The sequence below is a fragment of the Eutrigla gurnardus genome (assembly GCF_963514095.1).
Source record: "Eutrigla gurnardus genome assembly, chromosome: 4".
NCBI lineage: Eukaryota > Metazoa > Chordata > Actinopteri > Perciformes > Triglidae > Eutrigla > Eutrigla gurnardus.
Window position 1 is genome coordinate 27,726,066 of NC_139918.1, and position 22,817 is coordinate 27,748,882.

At 41.4% G+C, this 22,817-nt stretch overlaps 6 protein-coding genes across 11 annotated transcripts in view; 4 read left to right on the forward strand and 2 right to left on the reverse strand.

Annotated features, from left to right (window-relative positions):
* The window catches only part of LOC311012893 (caspase-6-like), a 41,574-nt gene extending 37,009 nt beyond the window's left edge, over positions 1-4,565 (forward strand). For 2 of the 5 annotated variants that reach the window (XM_084008694.1, XM_084008693.1), the window contains exons 6-11: positions 611-721; positions 860-958; positions 1,267-1,378; positions 1,568-1,695; positions 1,912-2,294; positions 3,070-4,565. In XM_084008694.1, the coding sequence (XP_083864820.1) occupies positions 611-721; positions 860-958; positions 1,267-1,378; positions 1,568-1,695; positions 1,912-2,294; positions 3,070-3,235 (999 nt within the window). In that variant the 3' untranslated portion in view covers positions 3,236-4,565. The remainder of the gene's footprint in view (positions 1-610; positions 722-859; positions 959-1,266; positions 1,379-1,567; positions 1,696-1,911; positions 2,295-3,069) is intronic. The other 3 variants (XR_014597081.1, XM_084008695.1, XM_084008696.1) reach the window with 3 other exon arrangements.
* LOC311011786 (uncharacterized protein) overlaps positions 1-22,817 on the forward strand; it is a 59,429-nt gene that overhangs the window by 31,033 nt on the left and 5,579 nt on the right. The window contains exons 10-14 of the mRNA XM_084006914.1: positions 17,180-17,526; positions 17,618-17,652; positions 18,225-18,330; positions 18,425-18,971; positions 19,119-19,261. Coding sequence (XP_083863040.1) covers positions 17,180-17,526; positions 17,618-17,652; positions 18,225-18,330; positions 18,425-18,971; positions 19,119-19,261 — 1,178 coding nt within the window. The remainder of the gene's footprint in view (positions 1-17,179; positions 17,527-17,617; positions 17,653-18,224; positions 18,331-18,424; positions 18,972-19,118; positions 19,262-22,817) is intronic.
* pecr (peroxisomal trans-2-enoyl-CoA reductase) overlaps positions 1-22,817 on the reverse strand; it is a 90,761-nt gene that overhangs the window by 14,954 nt on the left and 52,990 nt on the right. The gene's annotated exons all lie outside the window — the stretch shown is intronic.
* Positions 5,763-8,720, forward strand: LOC311012904 (SH2 domain-containing protein 1A-like). Its single transcript, XM_084008710.1, has 4 exons — positions 5,763-6,053; positions 8,008-8,068; positions 8,155-8,299; positions 8,434-8,720. The coding sequence occupies exons 1-4, from the start codon at positions 5,902-5,904 to the stop codon at positions 8,454-8,456; spliced, it is 381 nt and encodes a 126-aa protein (XP_083864836.1). The 5' UTR covers positions 5,763-5,901; the 3' UTR covers positions 8,457-8,720.
* Positions 9,459-13,708, reverse strand: LOC311012899 (interleukin-5 receptor subunit alpha-like). 2 transcript variants are annotated; one of them, XM_084008703.1, is made up of 10 exons: positions 13,616-13,708; positions 13,091-13,164; positions 12,611-12,663; positions 12,372-12,526; positions 12,112-12,293; positions 11,310-11,443; positions 11,041-11,185; positions 10,778-10,880; positions 9,893-9,975; positions 9,459-9,805 (listed from the first exon to the last, which is right to left on the reverse strand). In XM_084008703.1, exons 2-9 carry the CDS (start codon positions 13,155-13,157, stop codon positions 9,903-9,905), a joined length of 912 nt encoding a protein of 303 aa, XP_083864829.1. In that variant the 5' UTR covers positions 13,158-13,164; positions 13,616-13,708; the 3' UTR covers positions 9,459-9,805; positions 9,893-9,902. The 2 variants fall into 2 exon arrangements, with proteins under 2 accessions (XP_083864829.1, XP_083864828.1); XM_084008702.1 differs by having other exon boundaries at positions 13,091-13,156; positions 13,613-13,694.
* On the forward strand, positions 19,689-22,442 carry catip (ciliogenesis associated TTC17 interacting protein). The gene is made up of 9 exons (XM_084008701.1): positions 19,689-20,001; positions 20,130-20,318; positions 20,393-20,448; positions 20,807-20,893; positions 21,059-21,226; positions 21,314-21,432; positions 21,682-21,758; positions 21,864-21,931; positions 22,084-22,442. The coding sequence occupies exons 1-9, from the start codon at positions 19,902-19,904 to the stop codon at positions 22,246-22,248; spliced, it is 1,029 nt and encodes a 342-aa protein (XP_083864827.1). The 5' UTR covers positions 19,689-19,901; the 3' UTR covers positions 22,249-22,442.

A 22,817-nucleotide genomic window follows, 5' to 3' on the forward strand; every position in this document is an offset into this window, starting at 1 on the left:
TTATTCATCATTTATCAATTTATTTTCAATATTTATTCCAATGAATTTCATGGGAATTAATAAAATGTAGAGGCTGTTTTGAATGAAATAATTTCGACTCAATTTTTCCGCTGATCAATATCATGATATTGATCTGATGTACATATACAGATAGATAGATAACTTTATAACTTTATTTATCCCTGAGGGGAAATTAGGTCATCGTAGCAGCGGCACAATACTATCAGAATACAAAAAATACAATCGAGAGGTAAGGGCAATTATTGGTATTAAAAAAACTGTACAATACACAATTTAAAAACACTATATACAATACACAATAAGATCCTAGCAGTTCTGGGAAAATGTTAAATAGTATTAAATACTGAGCTAAATTAAACTTGGTGGGTTTATAAGGTGCAAGATAAAGTACTTGTGTTTTATCTTTATTTATATCGCAATATCGTGTAACGTATCGTATCGTGACCAAAGTATCGTATTGTGAGGTTCTTGCCAATACTCACCCCTAATGTGTATATATTGTTTATCTTTTTTATATTTGTATAACAGATTGTTCCTTTAAACTTCCATCCAGAATATGAAGGACTGCTTTGTCCCGCTCTGTTTTCAGATTCAGAACCTCGACTGTAAACTGGTCTTGCCGGCCGACAAGGCGGCTCAGGAACTTCAGGCTCAGGCGGAAAAAAAACTGAATGAAAGAGAACGGGAGGATATACTTTTTGTAAGACACACATGAACACACATTCGACTTCTAGCCATGCCAATTCTGTACATGTGTTTCATTTATAATGTTTTATCGCGCTGTCCAGTCGGTCCTACGTTTTTGTGTTTCTGAATGCGTCTTGCTCTTTAATTTTAGGCGTATGCGCAGGAGGCAGGTGAACATCATCTCACCAGGATGAAGCTGGAGAAGCTGGAGAGACAGAATGCTCTACAACAACAAGAGCACATGTGTTTGGTGAGACGTATTTACAGGATAGGTTCACATTTTTAATATTCCTTTGAAGACCACTACTCACGTGGCCATTATGTGCTTTTAAACAGTCATGAGTCGCTTATCAGTCGTCTTATTCATACTGGCTTTGAAGTGATCCCTTCCTACTAGACGGGCGATGAAATATAGTCCTTCAGCTTCAGCAGTCAAATCAAGTTGCTATCATTGTCTTTATTTCATGAAATTGGCATCTATGTTCATCCTGCGATTTCATTTATTAGAAGATTTGATTTTTGTGATTTATCTACGATGGATGTGCTTGTGCCTTTCAGACAGAGTACTACGACCTGAATCATATCCCACGAGGTTTGTGTGTGGTCATCAACAACGAGGTGTTCCTGGGAACAGAGCTGAGAAATCGCAGAGGGACTCGGGAGGATAAGAGTATGCTTCTTTGTATTCTAACAACCAAGTGATCTGATTTGTTCCTGTGCTTTTTTCTGTTATTTACTAAGCACCATTCAGGGTTTGAGGTTCCTCAAAGCTAATACTTATTATCACACCTGATATGATGATATAAAACAAGAACCATCCCCCTTTTTGTTTAATCTGTCTATCTTTTATGTGACACAGACGCTCTGCGCACCGTCTTCAGCCTCCTCGGCTTTACTGTGGTGGTGCACAACAACTTGACTGCAGAACAAATTCGACTTGAAGTCCAACAGCTGGCCTCAAGGAGTTTTCAGGATGAAGATGCCTTGGTGAGCGGTGACACACACCTTTGACTCCCACACATATCACGAAATGATATCCCATGGCGGTCCATCACGAGGGGCGTGACCTCGCCTCTCTGTGGTCCTGTCAAAGGATTTGTAGGTGAAAGTGTAGCTGAAAGACTTTCCTTCAAAATCATCTCATGTTTAACTTCTTTACCGTCTCTCTTAATTCGTAAATACCGTGTCTGTTTGTGATCTTAGGTGGTATGTGTGCTTTCCCATGGACAAATGGGATCCATCTTTGGGACCGATGAACGTCAGGTTTACTTACATCAACTGACGCAGCCCTTCACCAGCAGGCGAGCGCCCACCTTGGTAGGGAAGCCCAAACTGTTCTTCATCCAAGCGTGTCGAGGGGGAGGCTATGACATGCCAAGTTACCCAAGGTCAGTACAGGCTGTGGAGGAGAGCGACGGCCACTTTGAGAGAGACGCAAATGCTTCATCCAGTGATGCGATACCACGGGATGCTGACTTCCTAATGGGCATGGCCACCCTGCCAAACAGCTTATCGTTTCGAAACCAAGTCACAGGCTCCATCTACATCCAGGAGCTGTGCAGGCAGCTGACCAGGTCAGCAGAAAGGTGAGACACACCTCCATCCACAGTGGAAGATGATGCATATATACAGTACTATGCATAAGTTTAGGCACTCCATGCCTAAGTTATGCTAAAGAGGAATAAAAAATCATATTTTGTGAATTGTTCTTAATGCCTTAATTAAACGATAAATGAGGAATCCTACCTTTTAGGGCACCACTTTTCTTTGGGAATGTATGTATGTCTATAGCATGCTAGTTAGCCTAATGATTTCTCAATGCAAATCAAACCAGCTAATAGGCTAACTGAAAAGCACCATGCCAGTCTCTAGGTTTGTGAAGGGTATGTGAGGATTTGGATTTTATTTTAACTCCAAAGGCCCAGGTGACTTTATCAGAATGCATAGTATCCTGGAACCATGTAGTAACTGGCCTTTAAAATAAAACTATGCCTGCCTCTGTGGGAGTTTAACTTAGGGGTGCCCATACTTATGCACCCTGTATTTTAATGAAGAACATTTATTTCTTTATGATACATAATTCATTCACAAAGAAAATTGGTGTCCTAAAAGGTAGGATTTTTCCTCATTTTTTTAATTAAGGCATTAAGAGCAATTCACAAAAGATGATTTTTATTCCTATTTTTAGTCAACTTTAGCATGGGGTGCCTAAACTTATGCATAGCACTGTATACACACACACACACACACACATACACACACACACACACACACACACACACACACACACACACACACACACACACACAATTTGAGCAAGGTTTCTCAGTTTCTAATTTGTAATGTGTTTCCTCTCTACAGCTTGGATAACGATGATATACTCAATGTGCTGACACGTGTGAACAGGGAGGTCACCAGAGTGGAATATCATAACAGGAAACAAATTCCAGAGCCGAAGTACACCCTCACCAAGAAGCTCGTCCTCAAGTCCGTGTCGGCCGACGAGGAGTGCAAAGTGCCAAGCTAAAATATGCCAAATAGAACTGGCTTTGTGTGTGTGTGTGTGTGTGTGTGTGTGTGTGTGTGTGTGTGTGTGTGTGTGTGTGTGTGTGTGTGTGTGTGTGTTTTAAGTTAAATAATAACATGTATTGTACCCACTGGTACAACGGTGCTCCTACAAGCTGTTCAGATTCAGCTCCCGTCGTTACGTTACGAAAGGAGTCATTTGCATTAGACCAAACTCCTCTGCGTGATGATAGGAGATATCCGAGAGGGGGCGTTCCGGCTGGTGCTCCGTGAATAAATCCCGGTGCGGGTGAAGCTGGAGACAATGCATCTTCACTGCTGCGGTGGTGGAACGAACTCCCGACCAATGTCAGGACAGCAGAGTAATTTGCCATCTTCCGAAAAAGGCTCAAGACTCACCTGTTCAGACTTCACCTCGACTCTTACCTATAGCACTTTGATCATAGCACTGTTGTACTTAAGGTATCCTTGCTGAACAGCTACTACTTTACTCAGACTAGGATCTAACACTTGTTTCTATTTTTTAGCTCTTACTTTATGGGCAATGATATGTTGTGGTTTCTTTCTTTTGACAAATGTTCTTATTGTAAGTCGCTTTCGACAAAAGCGTCTGCTAAATGCCCTAAATGTACAGTATGTAATGTAATGTAAATGTAAAAGGTGCAGACACAGAAACAGCCTGTTCTCAGCAGAGCAACTTTTAGACAGCGGTTTTGGGGCAATGCATATCGAAAACAGTGTTGTTGGACCTCTGACAGCTGTGTGAAGTTGATTAAAACAGTATAATATGAGATCTTTAATGCTGAAGCTCTTCCAGGAATCCAACTACTTTCTCATCGTCTAACAAAGTCTGATTTGTTTTTTCACGCATACAACTTTTCTACTCAAGCGAGCAACTCGCCTGCTGCTGTGGCACGAAAGCCAAACTATAAATGCATGTGTGTTTATAAACCGTTACGATCTTTTCGATTATTCAAGGTGCAATGGATGCAATTTTTAAACTGAATTTGAATAAGACACACAATAAGACACACAATAACACATCTTTTCACCTTGGCCTTTGGATCCACAGGGACTTCTAATCCAGCCTAGTTTTGTTTTTGCACTAGTGTTTCTGACTATTTTAGCAGTGCACGTATGTGCATGTTTATGTATGCGCATATGTTTGTATATGTGCATGTGCTACATGCATTTGTGTGTGAATATGTGTGATTATATGCATGTTTTCTTGTGTTCTTTTTGCTTTTGTCTCTGCTCTGTGAAGCACTTTGGATGACTGTTACAGGTCCTTTTACCTGTGCTATATAAATAAAAGTGAACTTGAACTTGAACTAAGAAAACTGCATTTGAAGTGTCATTTTCAGACATTCAGACAGACGACTTGGTCTTTACTTTATTGTGTTTGGATGAAAGCGTTTGGTGACGGCACCGAAGCGAACCACAGCTAGGCTGAATGTGTTTGTGTGGGCCGCTTGGCTGGTGGTTAATGTGGCGGGACGTTGCTGTTTGCACGTATCTGAATAATCCTCTGATTAAATCGTTAACCACTTTCATACAGCTTTATAACCGCAACTGTGCTCTGACTGCACCACATCCTGATAATAAAGATACTGCTTTATTCAAACTGTGTATTTCACAATACAAGCTGCGTCCCAATAATACAGCATAATTTGTGAAGCGTATCCTCTGTCATTATTTAAACTAAAAAAGACTGAAATATGATCTCTGGCTCCATTTTAATCAGAGAATGCTAGTCTGCTCTTTCTGGTGAACCACAGGTGGTTGCTATGGCGATGGGAAAGACGGAGGCACCTGCAAATTTGAGATTAAACAATATTTTTTTCACGCATCAGGATAAAAAAACAGATTTTGCAGCATCGCCCACTTGAGGTGCCTGCAAGGTCCCAGGGCATGCTGGGAAACTGCCTCATCTAAGAGCTGATTGGCTCTGCTTTTTGAGAACAAACACCACGTTGAGCAGAAAATGCAAACTTCCTGTGTTATTCTAATTTTTAAAGCTAGATCAAAGGCCATTAATGTCATGGTGTGAAATAAAGGTTATATACAGCTTGAGTGGTTGATAATAATAATCATAATTAAGGTTATTTATGTAGCACTTACCAAAACGAGTATTTACAATGTCAGGCAAACAAAACACAAGGGAGAGAGAGGAGAGAATATAGTGCCAGATTCGCACATTTACACTACAAACACATAGCAAACTAATAAATCAAATAAATAAAACGTGGTCGTATGGAACCGGATGTAGCTATTTCTGTGACTTCTTGTAACTTCTTTGAAGGTTGCTGGGAACCGTCCGGTGGACCGCAGCTTCTCGTCTCTCCGCCTCCGGATCTCGTTTCCAGGCGAAGCGCGCTTCATCTCATACGAGCCTAATGTCACCAAAACAAACCCACGTGTCCGAGGATACCCAGGCAACATGGCGGAGTGGGTGACTTAGAAATCACATTATAATAGCATAAATGTTTAAGGACACCATGGCAATGAAGCGCACGCACGGCGGATGGATATGGAAGCCATTGTTCTGGGTTGGACGAGGCGCGTCACGCGCAACTGCGCGACAGAACAAGTGCGCAAACCAGAAAAGCCTTTTCCTGTCTCGCAGGAACACAAACACTGGCTGCTGCACACATACGGGGAGGCGGCATGGAGAGGGAGGGCCTGCTGGTCCGCTCCATCTACTACGGGAGACTCGGAAGCGAGGCCACGGAGAGGCTGCTGGAGAGGTTCGGACACGACGGCAGCTTTCTGCTGAGAGACAGCGAGACCGTGCACGGGGCCTACTGCCTGTGCGTGAGGTGAGCTGCTGCCCAGCGGGGTTTGCACACAGTGACATGTCATTCACTTCCTTTTATCGTGTGCAGACGAGATGAGACGCTTTGCATAGCCTCATGACAGTCATCTGTGAATCTGCAGGTGTTTAAGGTAGAAGTACAAGATACGTGGGTTTAAAAAGACTCTGGTAGAAGTAGAAGTACAAGATACTCGGGTTTAAAAAGACTGGTAGAAGTACAAGATACTTGGGTTTAAAAAGACTGGTAGAAGTACGGATACTTGGGTTTAAAAAGACTGGTAGAAGTACAAGATACTTGGGTTTAAAAAGACTGGTAGAAGTACGGATACTTGGGTTTAAAAAGACTCTGGTAGAAGTAGAAGTACGGATACTTGGGTTTAAAAAGACTGGTAGAAGTACAAGATACTTGGGTTTAAAAAGACTGGTAGAAGTAGAAGTACGGATACTTGGGTTTAAAAAGACTGGTAGAAGTACAAGATACTTGGGTTTAAAAAGACTGGTAGAAGTACGGATACTTGGGTTTAAAAAGACTGGTAGAAGTACAAGATACTTGGGTTTAAAAAGACTCTGGTAGAAGTACAAGATACTTGGGTTTAAAAAGACTGGTAGAAGTAGAAGTACGAATACTTGGGTTTAAAAAGACTGGTAGAAGTACAAGATACTTGGGTTTAAAAAGACTGGTAGAAGTAGAAGTACAAGATACTTGGGTTTAAAAAGACTGGTAGAAGTACAAGATACTTGGGTTTAAAAAGACTGGTAGAAGTACGGATACTTGGGTTTAAAAAGACTGGTAGAAGTACAAGATACTTGGGTTTAAAAAGACTCTGGTAGAAGTACAAGATACTTGGGTTTAAAAAGACTGGTAGAAGTAGAAGTACGAATACTTGGGTTTAAAAAGACTGGTAGAAGTACAAGATACTTGGGTTTAAAAAGACTCTGGTAGAAGTAGAAGTACAAGATACTTGGGTTTAAAAAGACTGGTAGAAGTACAAGATACTTGGGTTTAAAAAGACTCTGGTAGAAGTACAAGATACTTGGGTTTAAAAAGACTGGTAGAAGTACAAGATACTTGGGTTTAAAAAGACTCTGGTAGAAGTAGAAGTACAAGATACTTGGGTTTCAAAAGACTCTGGTAGAAGTAGAAGTACAAGATACTTGGTTTTAAAAAGACTCTGGTAGAAGTACAAGATACTTGGGTTTAAAAAGACTGGTAGAAGTACAGATACTTGGGTTTAAAAAGACTGGTAGAAGTACGGATACTTGGGTTTAAAAAGACTGGTAGAAGTACAGATACTCGGGTTTAAAAAGACTGGTAGAAGTAGAAGTACGGATACTTGGGTTTAAAAAGACTGGTAGAAGTACAAGATACTTGGGTTTAAAAAGACTCTGGGAGAAGTAGAAGTACAAGATACTTGGGTTTAAAAAGACTGGTAGAAGTACGGATACTTGGGTTTAAAAAGACTCTGGGAGAAGTAGAAGTACAAGATACTTGGGTTTAAAAAGACTGGTAGAAGTAGAAGTACAGATACTTGGGTTTAAAAAGACTGGTAGAAGTACAGATACTTGGGTTTAAAAAGACTCTGGTAGAAGTAGAAGTACAGATACTTGGGTTTAAAAAGACTGGTAGAAGTACAGATACTTGGGTTTAAAAAGACTCTGGTAGAAGTAGAAGTACAGATACGTGGGTTTAAAAATACTCTGGTAAAAGTACTGATTCAACTTCTTCACTCAAGTAAAAGTGAAAATGTGCAGGTTCTGAAAAAAATGTACTCTAAAGTAGAAAGTTTCACTTTAAGGACAAAGAAGGTACTCGAAGTAGAAAGTTAAAAGTATCACTTTAAGGTCAATAATGGCGTTAAAGTATAAATATATATATATATATATATATTTACTATTTCTCTTCCTATCTACATTTAATCAGCATGTTGTATCGTGTTCACACACTTAATGTTTGGCAGGAAAGCACCGTTCGTTCACACCTACAGACTCAGGCGCTCCGCCGACGGCTGGTGTCTCCAGGTGGGTGAACGAGCATCACACGCGTCCACAAACCCACGCGAGTTTCGTGAGGAGGTCATTCATGGTGTGTTGTGTGCGCTTGGCAGGATTCTGGGGTCAGATGGCGGAGTTTTAGGACTCTGGAAACACTGATAGAGAGCTGCAGAGAGGGTGCAGTCTCGGACATCGTGGTCGCTCCCCTCAGAGACCCGCTGGACAAAACACGGCTGCAGTACACCGACCTCGGACAAGGTATGACCTGAACACGTGTCACGCTACGGTTTGATTTGGGCCACCCCAGCTGTGACTTCCCCGTGTGTTTGCAAGTTTGTGAAATGACGAACTCACTCGACCCTGACACACATGTTCGCGGGTGTCCTCCACAGAGTTTGTCTACATGGAAATGTGACGCAGCAGCTCTGTGAGCTGAGGCCCGGCAGATGAGGCCATATCAGGTGGATGAACAAGATGGAAGGATCAAGGATCTGTGCATCTGTCTATCTCAGAATATATTTTTTATCAGTTTTGTCTTTTATATTAACTTAAAAAAAAGTTGGTAGAAATCTCACATTCTTACCGGATAAGATTATGAAAATGAGGCCACTATAAGAAGAAAGAAATGTTGTATTTAATATTTGCTGTTCTCCATTAAAGTGATCTGATATTTCTTGAAGTTCTCGAACCAGACTTGATTCGGTCTCAATGGATTAGCTCTAAACCTGGCTCACTTTGTTGGACTCCTTCATTCTTTGAACTGACCAGGCGGCAACCTCCGGTTCTGAAAAGTGAAGCCAGGGCTGAAGTGCCTTAAGCTTGCATTCTCTCTGCTGGCCATTGGGGGGCGATTCCTCTGGTCAGATTGCATGGAAGTCTATGAGAAATTCAGCCTAATTCTCTCTTGATGTATTATCTCAGTAAACATTGTAAACATGAGTTTATGGTCTCAATCTCTAGTTTCAAGTCTTCTTCAATCCAGCATGATGTTCATTTAGTAAATGACCAGAAAACAGGGGATCGTTTAGGGGCGGGGCTACCTTGTGATTGACCGGTTGCTACTAAAATGACTTTTAACACTTACTTACTTTGAGTTATGAAGCTAACTTTGTTAGCAGCTTCACACCAGAATCCAGATGGATCCAGATCCAGTAATGTTGCCGCTCTGCCGCTTGTGTTCGTCACTTCCTTCACTGGTTGCAAAAGATGGTGATGGCTAAAAAGTTGACGAACGCGAGGGTTCGAAACCGTAGTCCACGAATCACCGGGTGACGTCACCATGGTGACGTACAATTCTTATGGAACTGGCAAGGTGAATCTTAACTTTTTTTTCCTTGTAGGCTCCTGTAAAGAGTTTATTATTCTCATTGGACCATCTTGTGTAAATAAAGGTGGAAATAAATTAACTTTCAACGAGCACATTATAGTGTCAACTTTATTTCCCCAGCTGACCAGCGATTTCAAGCAGAGCAAGTTTAATTGCTGAACATTTGTTTAAATTAATAAGATAAATATTCACATGTCGATGAGGAAGCAGAGCCAAGATCTTCGTGTTTTGCAGTCATATTGCTGCGCTTTACATGCGTTAAACTGTTGCATCTGAATGAGCTTCCAAGGCCTGACTGGACTGTTTTGTTATTTAAAAATATAATCATTTTATGCATCCGACCCATATTGCTTTCATAAAGTCTTTCAAGGCCTTTGCCCGTCCTCCACCTCTGTGATCTCCTCCACAGGCTCGGCTAGCGGTGTGGGCCGGAACAGCTGGGAATCACAGGCAAAATCCAAAATGTCAGCAATGATTGTACACAATCGTGTGTGTGTGTCTGTACAATGTACGGGTCTACTTACACTGAACGCATCATTTTTTTCCAGGAAAACTTTGTACTTTGGCGGTGGGCGAGGGGATGGGGGGAAACAGAAGCTTAATAACCCTGAAACACACAAAATTTGCCCTGAATTCATATATTATTTATATGTGTGTGTGTGTATATATATATATATATATATATATATATATATATATATATATATATATATATATATATATAGTATAAATATATATTGTATAAATATATTGTATAAATATATAAAAAAAAATTTATATATATATTAAATATTTATATAAAATAATTTATAATATAAAATTTATATATGTTTTTTAAGTTGTATAACTGTTTAAAGAAGCTATACACAGTGTGTGTGTGTGTATGTATGTATGTGTATATATATATATATATTCACACGTATGTGTGTGTATGTATGTATGTGTATATATATATATATATATATATATATATATATATATATATATATATATATATATATACATACACTGTTGCCAATAAAGTTAGAATATTTTGTTGAAATAACTTGTTTGGCACTATAAAAGAAAAGACATTTGCTATTGCTATTCCAACTTTATGGGCGACCCTGTATATAAATATATGTATTGTATGGATACATGCATATGTAAATTTAGTAGATAGATAGATAGATGCCTGAACTTTGAGGACGTTTTCGGGCGGATGTTTCTCAGTGGCTTTTTAGACCAAAAGTCACCCCCGTCCGCAAGCTCCTCTTACTTCCCCTTTCTCTGTTTTCTCACTCAACATGTCCCCATTCTGCTGATGACGGCGTCATTGTTGTTTTCCGTCTGACACCGTTTCACATTTAACAGAAACGAGTTCATGCTGCCCGAGAAAAACAGCAGGTGAGAACAGAAGTCAAAGATACCTCTGATGGCCCAACAGCACTGCCAGGAGGATCATGGGTATTCCAAGTGAAATGGAGACGATCACCAGAGTGCTGACTTTGTACAGTGACAACGGTTCCACTGCTGCACACACACACACACACACACACACACACACACACACACACACACAGATAAAGATAAAGATACTGAAATATGAGATGGTGTATTCAGACATCAGAACGATAGACGGTGATGATTTAGTTTAAACCTGGAATCCAGGTGACTTTAACTTTAAACTCACGGACGGTGCGACTCCAAGCGCTCCAATGAGAAGAATGTTGGCACTCGAAACTCTTCCTCGTCCTCATCCTCACGCTGTAGGTGGCGGCCGGGTCCACGTTGGGCTCCGTGTACGACAGCTGCTTGCTCAAGTTTTTGATTTGTTCCTGTTTTTTCCCCCCAAAGATAAATATGTAGATTGTTCTTGTTTATGTGCGCCAGGAAAATAATGCACTAAATGTGGTATATGTTGTTTACGGAGTAGCGTCCGTACGCGCAGGCCTGGTTTACCTGCTCACCCAAGTACAGCTGGTAGTCAAAGCAACGGGCGTTAATGTCTCCGCGGCTCAGGGGCAAACCCCACGTCACCATCAGGCCTCCATCTTTGACTGAGGCAGAGACGTTCGGGGGTGGAGGCAGGACCTCTGTGGACCAAAAATATAGTGAAACACAGTTCAGTCCGCTGATCTGCAAACGCAACCGTACTGAATGGATGCATGTTGCTATGACGACCCCTCCCAGGCTGCTCCGCTGCTTCCACCTCAGCTCACGTGACTCCTGCTTACAGCTGTTTGATATCTTTGAGTTGCATAAATTAATTTTTTTTAATGGATATATCCCTTATTTATGCCCTCGTCTGTGATCTGTGCTGCTGGATGTAACGTTTTCTGTGTTTCACGCAGATCGTCTGGTAGGCAGTTAGCCACGGGGATGAGCTTCCTCGTTGAAAAGCAGCCTGGCACCTTTATCTCTGGCCTATATGTGGTGTAATTGTGAAATGGATTTCAAATGAAGACTTTGTTCAGTCTCCAAGTGAAGATATGCCAGGGAAAAAATAAGTAAAAAATCAGCTCTAAAGTGGCTGAACATCAAAGTCTTTATAAGAAGTTTAATAGATGAAATGTTGGCCATATTAAAAGTTTATTCCATCCTTGTGGAAATGACTAGTGGTTCCCAGGATAAGTGTTTAGATAATATAGCTTCTGTTTCTGACTCAGTATTTCAGCAACAGGAACAGTGGATTGAATCTACATGAAGGGCCACCATCTGTATCATATAATCATTTTAGCAAATGCTCAACAAGTAGTATCACCTAGGAGGTCCATGTCGTGTTCTGAGGTGTAGACCGTCCACTGGCCGTGCAGGCTTATGTTAAACTTGAGGATTACATACAACGTCTCATCCTCAGGCAGAATCAAGGACCTCCATCCGGCCCTCTCTTCAGACGAAAGCTTCATAGAGCGGACCTCTCTATCACCGTCACAGAAGTGGGTGCTGGGTGAACAGACGGAGAAAGATTTATATTATAAACACAATAAATACTCATCAAAGCTGTGGGAAAATAAGGAATACCTGATATTGACGTAGAGCTGAGCATCCTTCTGTAAAGTGAGGAATGACCAGGAGCAGTTGAGGATATTTGTGGGGTAAAGGAGGCAGCGGTATTTATTGTACACCTGAGCCTCCTCCACCTTTCCCACCTGCCTCGGAGGATTGTGGTCATGGATCTGAAACAGAAATACAAAACCACGTCTGTTTAAAGCATTTTTTCAACCGTTTTGGGCGTTAAAAGTACCATTTTGCATCCTCACATTGCCGGGATCCCCTTCATCCCCACAGACATCCGGATAGTTGTCTTCCCTCTCTGTAAAGGGAGGACACGTAAAACAAGACTTTGAGGAAGTGCAGAGCATCAATTCAAGTCCATTCTCGAGTCTCTTCTGCGTATGTGCTTAATTCATCTAACAAACATCTAACATTCAACAAAACTTATATCGTTAAATATTCATTTATATATTTGTTTTACTTATTTATTACATGTGTTCACTTTTGCCTCTTGTTGTTGCGATTATTATTATTTTATCTATCTTCACATTTTCAGGGGTTTTCTCTTGATTGGGCAGTTAGAGGATTTCCTTGAATTCCTTCCTGATTCTGATTCTGATTACTGTGTGTGTGTGTGTGTGTGTGTGTGTGTGTGTGTGTGTGTGTGTGTGTGTGTGTGTGTGTGTGTGTGTGTGTGTGTGTGTGTGTGTGTGTGTGTGTGTGTGTGTGTGTGTTACGTTACCCACCACTTTGTGAGGCACACAAAACCAGCAAACTGGACCAAAGGATTGGAAGGACAGGAAACAGCCTCATAGCCAACCTACATGTTTTTTACAACACACACAAACTCTGTCAACCCAGTCCTGTAACTTAGTAATTTCCTGACTGTTCATACTTCCCCTTTTTACATGTAAAAATAAATAGTGACTGATATCTTGTAAGACATCTCAACGGGCATGTAATCTAACACAAAGTAATCATCATTTTTAATTTACTTTTAACGACATTTCCATGCCTTCAAATGTACATTACATTTATATTTTCCACGGGGAAAACAAATAGACAAGTTCTTTGTTTTGTTTACACACTATATTCTACTCTCTCTCTCTCTCTCTCTCTCTCTCTCTCTCTCTCTCTCTCTCTCTCTCTCTCTCTCCCTCTCCCCTCTCTCCCCTCTCTCTCTACCTATCTCGAATACAATCTAACACACAATCCTCCTACAGTATATGACAGCACCATACTTGTAAAGAGCATGAATAAGAAGCCGTTACCTCCCGTTGTCCCTCCACTGCCGCTGACTGCCAGTGCTCTCGGCGACTGAAGAAAATGAGACATTTCTGGGGAAAGACGACGCATGACGTCACACACTGTACAACGCTTCAGGAAACCATGGCTTTCTTCCTGTTTCTTTATTCGTGGTTTCTCATACAGTAAACCGCAACACCCCGAGCTTCTGGTTATGTCTTAAGAAATGTGTTGATGGTAAATGCACTAAAGACAACAAACACAAAGACAAGACAATTCATTTCAGTAAAAATCAGTAACTAATAAAACTGTTTATTTGAACAAAAATCTGCACAATCATTGACTTTTTGCGAAAAAAAATAGAAGCTTTTTTAAAGGGATAGTTCGGAATTTTGGACATAAGACCTATTTTCCAAGTGAGCCGGTGTGTTCGAGACGTCTGGAGACGTTTTCAAGAAATTTAATTCAGTTCTTCTAGTTGCCGAGTTCGCTTATGCTATGGCTAGCGCAAGTCAATGGTTCTAGTTAGCCAGGCATTAAAAACAGTCTTGCCCACTCCACAGTGCACCCGAGGCAAATCAATTAAAATACTAGACTGTCGATGTACATATCTGTGTTGATAGAATAATATTTGAAACAAAACTAACCTCGCATTGCATGAATCATCCATTTTTTGAGGGACTAGTTTCTCAGCAGCAGCGGAATTTTACTTTGCTCCGTCGGACTCAAAACTCTAAGACGCTCTGCCCGAAATACTGCCCGTAAATAGGCAATCGAACCGGGCCAAACTGTCGGCACTTATACCCCCAAGGCTGTCTGAAAAGCCCTCGGAGCTCACTCAAACACCGGGCAGCCCACGGCCACGCGAAGCCACATTATGCACCGCGAACCTGGTCCGTCCGGAGAACCGTAAACCCTCGGACGCGTTGCGGGGATTCCCTCCGGTAAATAGACACATGAACACCGCCGAATAGTCGGGCCAAGTGCCCTCAGAGCTGGGTGAAAAGCCCGCAGACCGCAGACCAACACCGGGCAGCGGGCGGCTCCGCGAATCCACACATGCGGACTCTCCGTCAGACTCAAAACTCTAAGACGCGCCGCCCGAAATACTGCCCGTAAATAGGCAATCGAACCGGGACGAATTGTCGGGACTCATGCCCTCAGACCCGGGTGAAAAGCGATTGGACCTCGCGCAAACACCGGGCAGCCCACGGCCACGCGAACCCACAATTACGCACCGCAAACCCGGACCTCTGCTCCGTCTATAGACCCGTAAACCCTCGGACGTGTTTGCGATTCCCTCCTGGCACCACCAGTCTCCGTTTGTTCGGTTCTCAGCTCCAGCGGGGGCTATCTCGGTCTCCACAGACGCTCGTTCACGTTCTGCCCTTTGAGCATCCCTCTCGCGCAATTCTTCCTCTGTATATTCAGGTTCGTACAGGTACGGTTGGGTTTGGGTGGAAAAAACTCCTCATAAGAGTCTTCAAAAGTTTCAGTATATTCTCCAAAAGTGGCCATTTCTGTGAGATTGAAGAAACTAGCACTGCAGGCTACTCTGCGTCTGTAGCAATGACAGCAGGTCAACAAACTATTATAGAACCGGTAACTTATAAGTGCTAGGTGATATCACTCCGCCGCTGCCATAGCCTACTAGGAAGACACGCTGCTGCTGAGACATAAATCCTTAAAAATGCAAGGTTGGTTTTATTTCAAACATTCTATCAACACAGATATGTACATGGATAGTCTGCTGATTTGCCTCGGGTGCACTGCGGAGTGGGCAAGACTGTTTTTAATGCCTGGCTAACTAGAACCATTGACTTGCGCTAGCCATAGCATAAGCGAACTCGGCAACTAGAAGAACTGAATTAAATTTCTTGAAAACGTCTCCAGACGTCTCGAACACACCGGCTCACTTGGAAAATAGGTCTTATGTCCAAAATTCCGAACTATCCCTTTAAAGTAATTTTTTTTATTAAATTGGCTACTTGTAAATAAATTTTACTTTAAAAATGTTTTTTTATCAAAGCATTTTGAGGAAGAATAAAATAAAAATAAATGTTAGGTGAGAAATATTTAGACAAAATAAAATATAACAGTTGAAATTTAAAAAGAAATCCACACAGTTAAACAACTTTGGATGACTTTCATTATAATACACATTATAATATATAATATAATATAATACCTATAGCACTCTGATCATAGCCTTGTTGCTCTTAAGGTACTACTTTACTCAGATGAGGACCTAACACTTGTTCTATTTTTAGCTCTTACTTTATCGGCAATGATATGTTGTGGTTTCTTTGTTACCTTCTTTTGACAAATGTACTTATTGTAAGTCGCTTTGGACAAAAGCGTCTGCTAAATGACCTAAATGTAAATGTAATGTAATGTAATGTAATATAATATAATATAAAACATAAAAGTTATGTTATTTGGGCATTTCTCTGTAGGTTCCAATCATCAGAGGTAGTACCTATGACATCTTGCCTTTGACGTGGTTAACAGTAGCTCTAAGTTGCAACAGTAAACATAAAACAAGAAAATAATAATAATAATAAAAAAAACTCTATTCATGAATTACTTTACCACAATTCGCTCAATTTTGTAGACTTGGAATTTCCGTGACGTAGTGAGTCGCTACTACTTACCTCAAACTACATAATATAAAAAAAGAGTAGTTCCCTGACCGGGAATCGAACCCGGGCCGCGGCGGTGAGAGCGCCGAATCCTAACCACTAGACCACCAGGGAAGCCTTCTGCACACGAGCAAGGAGTCCTATTTATATGTAGCGTCACGTGTCCGATGGCGGGACTTCTCCGTTAAGGAAGGCAGCTACGTTCCCTCTAGGAGGCAGGCGGACACCGCCCACGTGCGCTCCCTTTGTCGCTTCCATGCTACATCGCTTTCTTCTCCACTAAACTCAGCGAACTACTGCATAGCACGAACAACCTGAACGCGAATTCAGAACCGGATCGCTGATACTGCGCGCCAGCTTCGTACGGACCGAAGCCCTCAAACCAGAGTTCTGTTTTAAAACGAAAGCAAAACAATTGGAGGGAATTGAATCACTTCCTGACTGTAAGTGACCGAACATTAATGTAACTACCTCTGTTTATGTTGTTCAGCTCTGGTTCAACTCTGACTGTAATTTCACCTGATCTCACGATATAACTTTAGATACTTGAAGCATTAATTCCAAGCAGATAAACTACATTTAAAAAAAACAACTCAAACCCACATTTAAAACTACATTAAAAAAACATGTTAACTCATTGGAAGCCTTGAAAACATCATTTTTTTTCAAAGTGCCTGCTACTGTATTTGGTCAATTATTATTCATTCATATTTTCTTCATTGCTTTGTTTTTATATTTGGCCTGTTTTTACTGTTGTGCATCTGTTTTTATGATGGTGTATTTTATTAAGTGTACATTTAAGGTACATTTTCCTGAAAGGCACCCATAGATAAAATGTATTTACTCATGAGTGAAGTAATGATTAATTCTACTATGTACCAGGTAATATGTCTATAATGACTCTATAAGCATCACTGTACTTGTTCTTTTTTTTTGTCCCTGTTTCAGACTCAGCATGTCGGCCAAAGACACGGTGAGACGCAATAAGACAGCCATTCAGATGACTTTGTGTGGCGACCACCGGCTAATCCTCAACAAGGTCCATGAGAATAACCTGATAACTGGACGTGAGTACAACAACCTTAAGAGCATCAACAAAGAAGACGTGGAGGGCCACGTCGTTGAGCTCGTGGACAAGCTCATGAATAAAGGAGAGGACAGCTGCCAAGCCTTCCTGGACCTCCTGCAGACCGACGAGGACGTGATTAGCGCTTACCCCGAGCTGAAGAAGATACCCCTGAGTGGTCCCTGCGTCCTGCCTCAGCCTGTCCAAGTCTCTGCAGTTGACGACAGCCGTATGTCCACATTTTTGGTGCAGAAATGACTCGTATCATTGCAAGTTATGTTTTGAGGTGTAACTCTGCTTCCCCCCTGTGATTTCCTCAGATGTTCTGCCACCAGCGAGCAAGAGGAAAAAGGAGGTGAGGTTTTAAACCTAATGTGGAAATAACACACTAATGCTTATGTCATGTGTTTTTAGTTCAGCTTTGTTAGAGTCACAAATAGGGACGATATAGGATTTTAGCACGGATCGCAATATATATATATGAAAAAAAGCAAAATAGAGTTGATAGCGGTTCATTCCCATTATCAGGGTTATTTTAAATATTGTCACAAGAGACTTGAAAAAGCTGTCTTGGTAGAAAAGTGTTAAGTACAGCCTTATATATATCCTACATATATATATCCTATATATATATCCTATAGCGTTTTAAGCATATTTTGATGACTATTGGGGTAAAATCGTGAATCGCAATTAATTTGGCCATGATCGTGACATGAAATGTTCATATTGTCCCGTACCTAGACACATAGACATAATTATAACCCTGTAGTAACATAGTGAATGCTTTGTAAACGTGTCATACATCTTACATTTAAACTTGTAAAGGGAAGTAAAAATTCCTGTTTTGTAAAAGTCTTATATTGAAATGGCAAAAATGATCCGTTCCAGTTAGTTTCTTCATCATGTGTTCAACCTGTTTGTTTTCAGGACAATTCGTATGAGTTGAACAGCCGGCCTACCGGCCTCTGCGTGATCATAAACAACGAGAATTTCACCTATAACAAAGTGAGAAGAGGGACTGACAAAGATGCTCGTATGTTGCAAACACAAAAAAATCACACTTTTACACTTTTGTCATGTTTGTTGATGGTTGAAGCTTAACTTTTTCTTAATTTCATGTCCTGCAGAATGTCTGGCAGAGGTGTTCAGCTGGCTGGGCTTCAGAGCACTGATGTGTAAGGACCAAACCAAGGACCAGATGGATCGAGTACTGGAATGCTTTGCTTCTCAGGGCGACCTCTCTCAGCTGCAGGAGTTCGGGGTAAAGGAGTGGTCTGGCGGAGGATTCACAGATCTCCAAGAGGCTCCTAAACACGGCGATGCCTTCATCTGCTGTGTTCTGAGTCACGGAGAGAAAGGTGTAGTCTTCGGGATCGACGGGCAGCCGCTCTCCATTAAACAGATAACTGGAACCTTCAAGGCCAGCCCTCAATCAGCCCTCAAGGGCAAGCCCAAAGTGTTCCTGATCCAGGCCTGCCAGGGAGGGGGGGTACAGGGTGGCGTTTTAGTGGATGATCTGCAGGCCGATGACTCTCACTCCCCATTCATCCCCGAGGAAGCTGATTTTCTGATTGCCGTTGCCTCTGTTGAAGATCACGTGGCATTCAGACACACTGTAGACGGGAGCTGGTTCGTCCAATCTGTGTGTCAACAGCTCAAGGAGGGCTGTCCAAGGTAAATGTAAAACTCAAAATACATTAAAATGAAATATATTATTAGTGGTGTGGTTTAAATATCTACAATGTGTTTGTAGATCTGATGATTTTAGTTCATCATATTGTGCCCTGATAGGGTTAGTAATGTTTTTGTACGTTGTTTTAGGAGTGAAGACGTTACCAGCATCCTCCACCATGTGAACTATGAAGTAGGCCAGAAAGAGGGCTGCAGTCAACCTGGGGCCAAAAAGCAGATGCCTGAAGTCAGGTTCACCCTGAGGAAGAGACTTGTGCTGTCTCCACAACGCCATTGAAGCTTCATCACCAAAGTCATGCTCATCAAGTGTATGCAGTCTTCCAGGGGAAAAGGGTTTTCTTATTATGTACTTTTAAATTCTAAATCTCATATTTTTTTAAATCATTATATTGAATCAGTGTTTTTTATATTGTCGCATATTTGTTTTGCAAAAAAAAACTTTTTTTCTGATCACTTGTGGATCCATGTTTTTATGAGGGGGGCATTAGTACATTTATATGAAAAATATATAAGAAAAGAAAACATTTGTCATTGTATTTCTTCACTTCTTTTTTTTAAAGCCAATCATTGTCATTATTTTGACGTTTCGCTTTTTTATTCTTAACAACTAAAACACGCGGAGGAGTTATTGAAACTGATTCAAACATTATGGAGCCATTATAAGGTTGTTTTTTACGCGCACTTGCTTTTGGGTGGGAATTCGACTGCGCACAAACACCCGTCTTTACGGTACTGTAGCGTCGTTGCCCCGACAACTTGTTCGTGCTCTCTTCCGGAGAAGGCTGCGACGTAGAAGTCACACCAACAGGCTGCTTGACCAACACAACGACAACCTTTCACAACGAAAACGTGTCTTTTAATGCTTATTTTTTAAATGTGTATTTAATTAAAGTCGTTAAATAAAGACCGTTAATGATGGACGCGCGTCCAGAGGAAGAGAGTCCCGTCGGAGTCGACCCCGGAGCGGAGTTGAACGCATCAGACGAAGCTGTCGCGTTCACGTCCAGCATTGGTGAGTTGGAGAGTAGCTACTCTAAGGGAGACACCTGTTTTTGGCAGTTCCCTCGGACACAAAAGTGACAATTAGTGCAATTTCACTGAGGCAATGTCCAATGTGACGTATGCGCAAACGTCTCCCAGAGCCCGCAGAGCTGCTGAGGTGCGTGTTTCCAGACTCTCTGGTGACGGCGTCGGAGTGCGGCCGAGACCTGGGCCGGTTCAGCGTGACGGTGGAGTTTGCCCGGTACAGAGCCCAGCAGCCCTGCGTGCTCCTGCACGCCCAGAGCCAGGGGGCCATCGATGACTCCCCCTGTGGCACCACGGTGACAGGTGAGAAAGATGGACCTCCATATTTACACACGGGTCAGCGCCACATCTTCATGATCCTTGTTGTCCATTTAAAGCCTACCTGACCACAGAGCTGGAGGTGCTGGAGGAAGATCACCACGAGTACGTCAAGGTGGGTCAAACGTCTCACACACTTTAACACTCATTATTATGCTACGTCTGTTTTTTATTGTGTTATACTGAGATCAGACTCACCACAAGCCTCTTTTATAGGAAAGCGTTTATGAATATTTAATTTGATGCTAGTTTTTTTTCCATTGCTCCTTGGTCTTTTAATATTTTTTCCTTATTTATTTTATCCTCCAGTGTTTATATTTTATTGTTTTATTTGTCGTTTCTGTTGCTTTGGGTTTGGTTTTATGATCTGTGGCTCTGGAAAGTAACTTTGTTAAGAAAAGTGCTATAGAAATAAAGTGTATATTATTATTATTATTATTATTATTATTATTATTATACTTTGAATGTTTCAGCTTGAGGGTCACAGTTTGGACAAGAGGTGTCACATGGTGCAGCATGACGGCCAGATGTTGATCGATAAAGTCACCACTGTAGGAGAGGTGAGCAAAGAAACTATATCAGATGTCGACCATTAGGGACCTATCATCAACATGACCTTGGCCACGGTTAAAAACCTCAAATCTGGATCAAAATTCTGTTGTGACATTACTGTAATTGGTTACTGTAATTTGTGTGTGTGTGTGTGTGTGTGTGTGTGTATACAGGAGACGACGACGGAGAGCGTTTCTTATCCCACGTCCGTCCTGAAAGGGCTGATTACAGAGGGGTCCAATCTGCTCCTGATGCGCCTGCTTGCTCTGAGGAAGAGGGTGCCAGAAAATATGACCTTCATCTCCTTTAACCAGGGATTACGCATCATCCACACCACGTTTGTAAGTATAATTATAACAAGCCTTTTGGCTGTTCATGCGCGTTGTTTTGAACGGTGACCTCGGATTGTGTGTTTCCTCTGTGAGCAGAGCCAGCTGGGTTCGAAGCAGCTGGAGGTCGGGGGTCAGACCGTGGAGGTATTTGGGGTGCAGAGGGTTGTTCACGGTGCGGAGGACACCACCTGGCAGTGCTACTTCCTGGATGATGGGTAAACATAACATAAAGAGCATGCAGCTGAGTAAAAACAAAAATGTAATCATTTGTACATGTGGATTTTATCTGGATATAAGAAAATTAAATGATACATTAACATGAGTGGGGGGTTTAAAGTTGTTTTTTTATGTGTGTTTTCATACATTTGTGACTTTAATGCTCTGTAAATTACTTTGCGAAAAAAAATGTAAATATGACTTGATGAATGATTTATTTTTATGAGCTGTTTATGTTCTCTGATCAGGCACATGGCCAGCAGAGTGCAGGTGGGATCACCGGTCACCATGAGGCTTCTGCAGCTGCAATCACAGCTAGAAAAAGGTAACCATTCTCACACACTTTAAAACATTAAAAAAATTAAACATAAAAAAAAAGAAATTAAATAGAGACCATTATCTTCTGTGTGTGTGTGTGTGTCTGTGTTAGATTTCGAGAAGATCCCTTTGGTTTGGGAAGAAGACATGCAAATGCGCTCCAAGTTCTTGGACAGAAAGGTAATCAATAATGTAACCATATAATAGACACTAATTCAAACTGACTGTACCTGAATTATATGGTTTCTTCCCATACATCGTATATCATATATATTCCATAATAATACAAATAAAAAAATAGAATATGAATATGTGTATTTTGTCTCGGGCAGGAGGAGCTGAAGGCGGACCACGCCACGTACCTGAGACAGCATCCGGAGATCCGTGCTCTCATATCTGACTTCCTGCAGTTTTTGCTGCTGAGGAAACCGAATGACGTTTTCCAGTTTGCCAGAGAGTACTTCCTCCTTTTTTCTTCCCGCCGTCCTGCAGAGTAAAAGCCCTCTGACTCTGAAAACACACCACAGGGCTTTCCAAAAATGTCCTTTAAAAAATCCTTTTAACATGAGATTTAATTCTATATATTTGGTTGTATTTATATCCTGTCTCATTTTCTGAATGACAGACTAGAAAAACTGTTATTTTATGAGCTGTGCAGTCTTCAGTGATGTGAATAAAGTGGTTTGCTTCACACTGTGTTTGTAGCTTCATTGTGGTGCCCTGTCAGTCTTATCTGGTCAAAACAGTGAAGCCATGTCGTAATGGCTTGGGGAAACCCAGTCAAACAGGAAATAAGCTGTCCGTCTTCAAAATAAAAGTGTCAAAAGTAATAGAAAGATACGTGACACAATGAACGGTGGTACAACCTTCCCCAAATAGGTAGAAACATTAGGTGACTGGTGTTGGACCACGTCACGTAGGTCAATCCGAAGTTAAAATAAATGCTTTTACGTCTTTATTGATTTTATGACCTTACGATGCTTTTATTTTGAAAAAAGTGACATTCTGAAGAAAACACAGGCGCTCAGTTCCTCTGAAAGTGAAACTAGTAAAAAGGGCGAGCTTA